An 11,876-nucleotide genomic window follows, 5' to 3' on the forward strand; every position below is an offset into this window, starting at 1 on the left:
CTGATTATAGGTACATATATGAAGAGTCACGCACACACACATGTATATATATGTATATGTATATATATATATATATATATATATATATATATATGTATACATACATATATATATATATATATATATATATATATATATATATATATATATATATATATATATATATATATATATATATATATATATATATATATATATATATATATATATATATATATATATATATATATATATATATATATATATATATATATATATATATATATATATATATATATATATATATATATATATATATATATATATATATATATATATATATATATATATATATATATATATATATATATATATATATATATATATACACTTCGTAGATGGAAGTCTTAGTTTTCTTCTTTCTGTAATGTTTTAGATACTTTTTCTAATATCAAAACGTAATGTTCCCAAAATGGATTTATGTAGAAAACTCTCGACCTGAAATCCACTAGAACAGAAATGCAGCCTTAAACAACGAGCACCAGAACAGAATTCCATTTGGCCTTGAGTGTACTCATACCTGTTGAAATCAGGTAATAACTGAGATGACCAGAACATATATGTAAACATATATTTGCCAAAAGAAGTTCTTAACCATTTTCTTTTCTTTATCTGTTAGATACCTTCTACTGCCTTGGCATTGAGTGACAAGTATTTTTTTTTTAGCTGGAAATTAAGGGGACGTGATCATTTGAACTTCATTTTTGCTTTTCACGAAAATAAATTTTAGGCACTATATTGTGTTGAATAGCTGCCTTTTCAAAAGTCTCTTGACAATAGCGATACTACCAAAGGTGGCTGTGCAGACTTGCAAATGTGTATATCATACTTCAGCATTACAGGCATGTGATATGCAAGTTGGTACATAAGAAACCGAAAATGACACATGACAGGAAGTTGACTGAGGGTTCTGTTAACAAGAGAGGAAAGCACGATCTGGGAACACCGTAATCTTAATGTGCTGTCGGCGCACTTAGATAAACAGACCAGAGTAGTCCTAACGGACAGAGTTGTGGGGGACATTCATTCATCGCAGCTGTAGGGACTGTGCAACCGTGTGCTTGGAAGAGAGATTAGAAAACGTGTCTCATCAATGCGTCAATGAAGCCAGGAGAGAATGACATCAAAAGGTAACAGAACGTGTATTTAATGTCGAATTAGTAACTGAAATGGGAAAGTTTAATATATTTAATGCATATTTTGACAATACTAATTGACTAACCAGTTCTGGGTAGAATAACTTTGCCTTAAATATTTTCTCTCGATAAGCCTTCAGAAGGAACTTGGCTCTATCACGTCTACCTTTGATTTGTTTTTAACTTTATATAAAAGACCTAGAAGATTATGGTCAGTGAAGAACAACTAGTTATATTGTCATGCAAAATCGAACATAGAAGCCCACACTTGCTCCGTCGATTGCCTCATCAAAATGGTCAGCAGAAAAAGGTATAATTTATTCGTTTATATTTTGAAACAGGAAGTCATCTAGAAACACTTCTGGTTCTGGTAACTGCTCATTTTGCTTCTTCACCTTTTATACATAAAACTCTGATTTGCATCAAGTATTAACCTCTAGATTCTCGTCTGACATTCAAGATCAGTTCCTTGGAAAATATAAGGTCAAACAAGTCTTTTTTTTCATGCTGAATCATTGTTCAGCAAAAGAGGGTCTCTTCAGCAGAACCTTAAATCCAATATAACTTCAAAGAAATTGGAAGGAGCATAACCCAATGACACCAATAGGTACACAGAGTAGGATATTGACCAAGAGACTGGCCTAATCAAGTAAACCAAGTAAAGAAGTCGCTGTTCAGATGTTATGTAAACAGGTATTACAGTCAAATTGGAGTAAAATTTCGGGATCTGAGCAGAAATAACAGAGACAATGGAACATGGTTTCGAGTGCAGTCGAATGAGGCAACGTAGAAGTTGAGATGAATATAAAAATGACTCAAGGTGAAAAGATGCATCTGTTCATTTCTGGTGGGGCTTGGGGGCGGGGGGGTTTGGTCATTCGAATAAAAGTCAGGAAGCAGTGAAGAAGTTTTCTAATTTAGAAGTTTTGTGAAGATAGTGGGGTGCAAAACGGTCGAATGCTGGCTGGAGGGAGCAAAGAGATGTTGGAACAGAAAACCTTAATCTCCTGCGAAATAGAAAGAAATATAGAATGCTCAACATTCTACTGATGAGCCTTCTGTGAAGACCTGTGAAGAGGCTGACGCTGTGAAGTTTTCTTTTCTATTTTTTCGTATAAAGGTCGTCTTTTGACATTGGGAATCCTCTGACTGATCGATTCAGTGTCTGTTCCTTGAACTCTCCTGAAGGGCTTTGGAATGTTTCCCTTCGTCCGACTTTTGCTAATTTTATGACCTTCCACCTTTGAAGAGGCAGCGCAATGCCTCCCAGGGGTTAAGCACCTTCTTATCCTTCCTCCTCTTTTTGCATTCTTTTGGCTAATAAGGCCATTAGGATGCCTCACCCATCGATCTAATCATATAAAATAGCATTATAAGAAAATGACGATAGTGTGCATTAATTCAGTAACCGTATTTTTGAAAATAATAAGTAAAATCAGTTGTTCGCGGTAAAAAGACACCATTTATGGTTGATGATTGATTAAATTTCAGATCTAAGCTACACGAACCTTCCGTTGTATATCCAATGTAATTTTTTACCACATGTGTCTTGTCACAAATTTCCCGTACATACACCTGCGCAGCAAATGCTTTTTCATCTTCGTATTCATCTATTCCATCATTAGTTATGCAAGAGCACATGTGATTTTTGATCCTAGAATGGAATCGCACTACTTTCCAAAAGATTCTGAACTCTCTCTGCCAGACCTCCTCCTCCTCCTCCTCCTCCTCCTCCTCCTCCTCCCCTTCCCCTTCATCTGATTCTTGGATTAAAAGGGAAAACGCGTGGGGGGAAGGGAGAGATTCGCCAATCTTCTCATGTAATTAAATGGAAATTAATCTCAATTAAGAAGTTGCCCCTTGAAAGAAAATCGGAAGATGTTGTCAGAGTTTACGCGAAGACAACAAAACGGCGAAAATCGTTGGAACTGAAGAAATATTTTACCCGTTCATTATCATAAGCTCGGACGTATGCACGCATGCACGCAGAGAGAGAGAGAGAGAGAGAGAGAGAGAGAGAGAGAGAGAGAGAGAGAGAGAGAGAGAGAAATTATGTTTCTCAGAACCTGAATGTAACTTTTTTATTTTACTTTCATCAGTCCTGCTTAAATCTTTTTCACACACAATATATATATATATATATATATATATATATATATATATATATATATATATATATATATATATATATATATATATATATATATATATATATATATATATATATATATATATATATATATATATATACATACATATATTTATATATATGCATATATATGATTTTATATATGCATATATAAACACACACACACACACACACACACATATATATATATATATATATATATATATATATATATATATATATATATATATATATATATATATATATATATGTGTGTGTGTGTGTGTGTGTGTGTGTGTGTGTTCATATACATATGTGTAGAAGAAGGTCAGAATCAAAAAATTCCCACAAATTACAGCGCAGTCATAATCCAGACTTGATATAACACGCATGTGATATATCAAGTCTGTTGCAAATACTGGGCGTGACATTGAGCACACGGAGATACAATCTCTCACAGCTAACCTGCAATACTATTGGTGAAGGTTTTTGGGAAGCAAGCTGAGGAAAATTATAATATTGATTTGAAATAAGGAGTAAATAAGCCATAACTATTGTGGAACAAGTTGAAAATCACTTGTACTTACACATGCCCTAACTTTTCAACTTCCCAAGTAAACATAATGTTCATTTTTGAAAATTATGCATTCTGAACAGTCAAATATCTCTCAGACTAAATTTCCGAAAGGCTCTTTCCATTCTAGCTAACTGCATTTACGCCAAAATACTAAAGACACAACTCTTTTTACGCAGTCGGTTCCCACTCTCCAAACCCACTCAAGTATTATGTCAGAATTTCTCTATAAAAATTACGATTGATATTTCGGTTTTTCTTCAAGGACCCTGCACACTTTATAGGAAAAATCTTTTATGGTAATGATCAAATTTCTCCACAAAATTCTTGGACGTAAACATTTGAACTCTTTCACTTTTTCCCTAAATTTCGAACTCTTTTACCATTATCACAAATCCTAAGACTTCAAAAAATTTCATTCTTGCTTTTTGCACTATGCTTGCAAGTGTGTGTCTCAAGTCCTATGATGTCTGTCACTTGATGGTTTTCAACACACCAAGAATGGTGGGAGTAGTTGTGTTTTTCCCAGACATTCGTCAGGAATAAAAGGCTAATTACTGTTGGCGTCAAGCGAAGAGGCTCATCTGGCATTTAGGATTTTCAATCCCCCCATGGGTGCACAACCTCCTTCAATAAACCTCTTCGCTTTGTACAAAGCGCATTAGTATCCAGTTTTACCGGTACTCCGCAGGGCAGCAATTTCTAGGTACTGCTGCTGACCAGACATACAGACACTCACATAAACACATGTATATATATATATATATATATATATATATATATATATATATATATATATATATATATATATATATATATATATATGTATGTATATATATATATATATATATATATGTATATATATATATATATATGTATGTATATATATATATATATATATATATATATATATATATATATATATATATATATATATATATATATATATATATATATATATATATATATATATATATATATCAAAACACCTGCAGTGATTTCATATGTGTGCACCAGGTCGTTTTTTTTTGCTTGTGAACTTGTGGATAAAGTAGTGGCCAGCATGAAGAAATCTAACGCCGAAATAGATCACGTAATTGAAATTTCTTGAAGTCATTCCTCGATAAAAGGCCTTGCAAGTTATAGATGGGGTTTTAACAATAAATGCGTCCTTAGAGTATAAGGTAATGAAAAGTAAACTGCAGTGATAATAAATGAAGTTAAGAAGACGTCATGGAGCGTTAATACTGAAATTAAGGATTTATTCACAAAATGTTATTGTTTTAGTATACTTTTCTTTTTGTCATGACAACAGAACCATATATTGTGTAAATAAAATTAGAAATGATTCTGTTATATATATATATATATATATATATATATATATATATATATATATATATATATATATATATATATATATATGTATGTATGTATATATATATATATATATATATATATATATATATATATATATATATATATATATATATATATATATATATATTTCAGTCACGATCGGCAGTTTATGACAGGTTTTTCGTTATATGCCATATGTGTTCTTTTATTTATACATCTCTTGCATCACAGTGGTTTACATCATCTGATGAAGTTATTTTACCGTATAACATGAATGTCAGGTAATTTCCAAACCATGCAGAGTGACTCATGGCTTAAGTAGTCTTCTCTCTCGCGGTGAGAAGGCATACGAACTTTTCATAAATAAGTAAGATTCCTTCTAAATAACTTACTTGTATAGAATGAAGGAAGGCAGTAACTGATGTCTTTGCATAAAAGTATTGAGATATTTTGATAATTAGGCCTGATTTTCATTGATGTGATATCACTAGCATAACCGGATCTTTCCCAGATGGTGTCCCCCTAGGTTTTAACCCAGTATGTATCCACATTTGTGGATTGTTTAGTACAAGCCCGTATGGGGATTATCGTAAAAACATAGGCAAAACACTGTCAATATTATAAAGATAACGACCCCCAAGAAATGTTAGTCCTAGAAAAGGACCCCCGAAAACCCTTGGGGGTCACTGTCTGGGAAAGATCCTCATAATCTACTCTTAAATTTGGTCCTCTCATTAGGATTCAATGAACTGCTGCCTCTGTTTATTTTTTTTTTGTACCAATGACATTTTTGGTGTTCTTCCCCACGAATTTAGGACCTGCACCTAGGCGACAGCAACAGCGAGGCCCCGCGAACAGAGACAAACTGAATGGCGAGGAATCCCTGGAAAGCAGCGGCGTCCTAGGAAGTGGAGGTGTCTCCTCCAGGGGACAGAGCCCGACCACCATCGTCAACGTCGCCGACATCAAGAGAAGTCCTAGCCCTCGCGGGGCGTGTCCAACTCCCGATTAGGATAGATACAACAATGAGCGACTTTTCTCCTTTTCCTTAGATATCCTTAGGTATCCTACACCCTTTTCTTAAGAAGCAGATGAAAAGGTCCTCAAAGGACGACTTCTCTCTTTGTGTATTATACTGTCATATTTTTTTAAGAAAAAAGATGAGTGAATTTATGAAAAAAAAATGTTATGTGTAGTGAACATATTATTATTATTATTATTATTATAATTATTATTATTATAATTATTATTATTGTTATTAGAATTGTCTGGTGATGGAAGAGTCATGGCATTTAACTAATAGACAATGAAGTTGAAATGATTTCAGACAGTCACTCATGAAAGCTCTTTTTAATTTATATTCTAGAAAAGGGAACCGTTTCTTTTGTATAGTACTTATTTGTACCTTTGGGTTCATTATAGCCTTATAAATTATGTTATTAGAAAATGTCTGTCTGTAGTAATCAGTTTTCGCACAATTTTGAAAGTATACTTTCAGATCAAGAGAAGGGAAAGAGAGAGAAAGAGAGGGCGAGAATAGTGTAGAATTTTCTCTGATGAGGATAAAATCTATTGTCAAGTTAGAAGTCTAGTCAAATTTATCTTTTCTTTTCCTTTTTACCTTTTTATAAGTGAATAAATTACTTATATATACCTGTGCATTACAATAAAATACCCCGAAGTTTGTAATAGCTGCAGACTATCAAGAAAAACAGAAAGAATTTTTCCCTTCCTGTTCCACTTACTCTTTCAATGATAAATGAAGGCTACCAGTTCTTCGGGAAAAGTCTCACCTGGACAGGTCAATGAATTACCCGCCAGTCGTCAAGAAGAGCAGAGCTCTCTCTCTTTCTCTCTCTTCTTCATGCTCAGATCGAACAGAATCTATGGACGAGAAGGAAGGAGGAGGAGGAGGAGGAGGAGGAGCAGGAGCAGGAGGAGTAGGAGGAGGAGGAGGAGGAGGAGCTTTTTCAAAGCCTTCTAGAAAATTCATGTTCAAGAGGAGCATATGCTGTAGGTGACAGGTGGAGGAGCAGCACAATCAAAACTTAAAAAAAATATATAAAAAATAGGGGTGGAGAACTTTTTGACTCCGCTTTGCTGTGAACAGGCCTTACATACGTACTGTATACAGTATAATTATTCTGATATATGTATACTTGGACAGTTTCTTGATAGCAAATTAAAGTTTCCTTGTAAATCATATATATTTACATAGTATATTTGCCTCCAAATAAAATCAGATTTCGATTCTCAAAAATATCTTTTGACTCGTGTGTTTATTTTCCCCTTCTCCTTGCCTTCGTGATGGACGGTTCCATGAGAGTAGCCGAATGGATCGAGTGTCGATTCAGGCAGGTACAAAACTTAGGCTTTTTCGCAGACTTTATGAAACTGGTCCCAGGGGTTGTGTCTATAGACTGTTTTTCGCACATTTTATGTACCAGTGGTAACCAGTTTCTCTCTCTCTCTCTCTCTCTCTCTCTCTCTCTCTCTCTCTCTCTCTCTCTCCCCTTCTTTTATCTACTCGTTTACAAGTACCTGTTTCTGTCAATGTTACATAAACGCACAAACAAATTCAATTTCACAGTAGTACGAAGTAGAGATGAAGTCGGATCTTAGGAAAGAAAACGAGAGTTCAAATATCTACCTTGAAGATGTTAAGTAACTTGCTGTCAAGAATCTGTCTTCTAGTTGTGTAGTGTCCATTTTTTTTAACCAAGCACTGGATATCCATTTAGCTGATAAATGTCTGAAAACCTCCATTTGAGATGAAGTACTCTGGTTTTGTGTCATCGTTTACAATACATAAATCATACACACACCTACACACACACACGCACGCATACACACACACACACACACACACACACACACACACACATATATATATATATATATATATATATATATATATATATATACATACACACACACATACACATATGCATACATAACACACACGTTGTTTTTATACATAAATAACATTTCCTTGATTTTCCTCTGACAATATCATGATGTTTGGTCTTTTGTTTTCACTGTCCAATTACTTAAGCGATATAAACTGATTAGGTGAAGAAACAATTCAGCGTTCTGTCCCATTAACGGTGAATGTGATGAGCAATGGTAGATGAGTCTCACAAAGGAATCGTTAGAAAGCCTTATTGGTGGCATACGCATATCCGTCGGCCATTTAGCAGTTAATGGTTATCCAGAAGTTTGACGGTTGTCTATACATACGGTACCAGTGTTCTACCTCCTTTTGTGATTATTTTACATAATGCTCTCTTATTGTTGTCCTTTGTAAGGAGTAATGAAAAACAAGCAGGGCTCACTTCATACATTAACTTCTGGGGTCGCTTTGGCGGCTCGTGTCGTCCGTGTCATGATCGGTTGAAGGTCGCTTTGTCTCTGCTCCTTTGGCACATGTCTGCCGGGACTTGATAGTGGGTTAACTTTTATCTAGCGTTGTTATGGCCATATCCATTGGCGACGTTCAGGGAGGCTGTGACTCATGGCGCGTTTTGTTTCTGACAGGCAGAAAGGAGACGGAATTGTGCAGGAGCGTTGCAAGATTGTATCTATACTCCAGTGCTCGACTGGCATACGAAGACGCGCCTTACTTAATTAAAATCCTTACTTAGGTTGCGGTCATTCTGGCAGATGATATGTCGAGGGAGCAGCAACAATCGGATAGAACGTGAAAATTTTGGATAACAGTAAAAACTAGCAGTTTCCTCTTGTTATAAGTGGAAAATCTTCTGAACATTGCCAGCACAGTTCTCGTTACTTGGATATGACGACAGAAATACGAAGTGGTCCATCCTTGGCACTTTCATATTGTTTTCAGAACCGAAAGATTCATAGGTTTGGACTGATTTTCGGTGACAGTTGTCGATATGAGCTGTTCCTGTAGCGTTCGTTTCAGGATTGGATGTCCAATATTTAGTTTTTTATTGCGTTCTTTGTGACATCCGGAAGCACATTCCAAGTCAACAATTTCCAGTCAGGAGTAACAAACAGCTGCGTTCCAAGTCATCATCATGTTTCTTCGAATACAGAACTTTTCACTAGAGATTCAACGGAACCAGATGGGTCGAACGCAGCTCCCGACAACTCTTTTCCGCAAAGAAGTTCGTGGTTGTTTTTATTATATTGATGATGCTAGCGTGTGTGTGTGTGTGTGAGTGTGAGTACATTGCGCTTGCTTTGTAAGTCAGATCAAAAAGCGGAAAAAATTTTTTTATTTCAAATAAGGACCTCACTGTTCTATCTACAAACGTAAACAATTATTATTAACTATGACGACGAATGTAAACAGTGATTTATTCAGTGCAAAACTGCTACAGGGTATAAAATGGAGGATGTGGGGAATGCACGATCGTCCAGAATCGTTGTTTGTTAACCGTATCTCCTGATCACTAGATTGCAAGGGAAATGCGCATTACTTTCCACATGTAACCTATTATAGGTAAATGGATTTATTTTGTTATCTCCGGCCTCCGCTGCAGGCTTTCTCTCTCCTCCCTTTTGGACACTACCGGAAAAGTCATCTATTTAGCCTCACCTTATTATTATTTATCTTGCTTTGTTATCGAAGGAGATGCTCTCTTTTCTTTCTCTTACCAATATCATTTAACTCAGTACGAATATAATCTGCCCTGAACTTTAACTCCATGTCGTGCCTTGTGATGAACACACACACACACACACACATATATATTTATAGAAAGATAGATAGATAGATAGGTAAATAGATAGATACACACACACAGACACACACACACACACACACACACACACACACACACATATATATATATATATAATACTTTCTTTCATGTATTCATTCGCTCTTTGTATGAGTGACAGACAGGTTTGGCTTTGGGATATTTCCTCTCTATTCAGAACAGGTGTGATTCGTGATTATGATAACATCTTTTGTATTGCATAAGAAAAGGCGATAAGAGGTTCTGTTCTGGTATGTCACTCTTAGCGCGTCTTTTTTTCTCATGAACCACTCCTAAATTACATCCTGCTCTCTTGAGTTCTCTACTAATATTTCATCTGAAATTAAGTCTTTCCCACCTCTAATACAAATATTTCATCTGTAATTTCTTCATATTTTGTCTTCCTTATTTGCTTTCTTCCATGCTCCCTTGACATCTGTCAAATGTCAGTTGAATGATAAGGCACGACTGGGACTAAAAAAAAAAAAAAGCTATAAAACAAAGTCAATCGCATCTTCCGATATCAGCGCTAAGCGAAAGAAATGATCCAAAAAGCTTCTTAATCACAATGAAATATTATTTTCGTGGCATGGAACAGTTTATATATATATATATATATATATATATATATATATATATATATATATATATATATATATATATATATATATATATATATATATATATATATATATATATATATATATATATATATATATATATATATATATATATATATATATATATATATATATATATATATATATATATATATATATATATATATATATATATATATATATATATATATATATATATATATATATATAATATATATATATATATGAAAGTTTCTGTATCCTTACAAATATCAATTTTGCTTTTGTTGTTAGCTGAGTCGTTCTCCTTCTGCTTAAATGATATTTTGTATATTGTTTCCTGGAAGCTAGTTTATATGTACGTTTTAAAATCAAAATAGATAGATTTTACAAGATTACAGTTATGCATGTTTTCGTGTCTTTTATTTATTCATCTCTTTTACTTTATGTCCAGTGATTTAATGGACTAATGAGAAGCAAGAGGACCCAGACAGTCGATTTCTCATTCGCTCACTAAATCGCTCGTCTAAGGGAATAGTTAGGGTTCACAGTATATCAGATAACCCACAACATGGCGGGGTTCTAAGATCCCATGATTTTCGACTGGTTACTTTAGTGGGAGTAGACGTAGACTACTCAGTTTAGAAGGAAAAAAGTATTTCTGGTTGGACTGAAAAGGTGCTAACATTACTTTGCATTTGTTCAGCCTATTACATTTCTCCTCTTTTTTTTTTTTTGCCTACGTGTATAATACTGTGTTTTTGGAGAACAATAAATCCTACACGGCCACGGCTATTAATTTTTCTTGAAAATCCTTGAAAATGATCTGTACGGAGGTGTAATCCTGCTTCATACCGGCCTTGCGGAGCACATTTGGCAAGAGTTTTTCAGATCTTGAACATTTCCGTCAGATGCTGGGTGTTTCTGTAGGGCTTCTTGGAAGTGACATGGGCGTATGCCACGTTGCCAGAACTCTCGCAGGTATGAAGCAATGATATGGTAAATGTGATATAAATAAAAAATATGCTTGATGCCAATCCAAAACTGAATCGGGTTTAAAGCCGGCTTCGCCTTACTAAAATTATGTTTGTTTTTAATGTTGCTCTTAGAACTATACTATTCCAAGTAAAAACATTGAACTCGGCATCTGAAGAAGAAAAAAGAATACCAGAAGCTGGCAACCTAAACCTCAAGAATATGTTCACAGAATTAAATACAAAACAGATATGTAATAACTTGACGTGCTGGAACGATGATAAAGCAGTCCCTTGCTTTACGGTAGCTGCGTGTGAATTACGGTTTGCTTACTTG

General features: G+C 34.4%; 1 protein-coding gene across 1 annotated transcript in view; it reads left to right on the forward strand.

Annotated features, from left to right (window-relative positions):
• LOC136826869 (transcription factor Sp9-like) overlaps nt 1-10,560 on the forward strand; it is a 114,455-nt gene extending 103,895 nt beyond the window's left edge. Inside the window, exon 3 of the mRNA XM_067084383.1 lies at nt 6,052-10,560. Coding sequence (XP_066940484.1) covers nt 6,052-6,248 — 197 coding nt within the window. The 3' untranslated portion in view covers nt 6,249-10,560. The remainder of the gene's footprint in view (nt 1-6,051) is intronic.
• Nucleotides 10,561-11,876: the final 1,316 nt, after the last annotated feature.

Source organism: Macrobrachium rosenbergii, chromosome 41 (genome assembly GCF_040412425.1).
Source record: "Macrobrachium rosenbergii isolate ZJJX-2024 chromosome 41, ASM4041242v1, whole genome shotgun sequence".
In the NCBI taxonomy this organism is placed as follows: Eukaryota; Metazoa; Arthropoda; class Malacostraca; order Decapoda; family Palaemonidae; genus Macrobrachium; species Macrobrachium rosenbergii.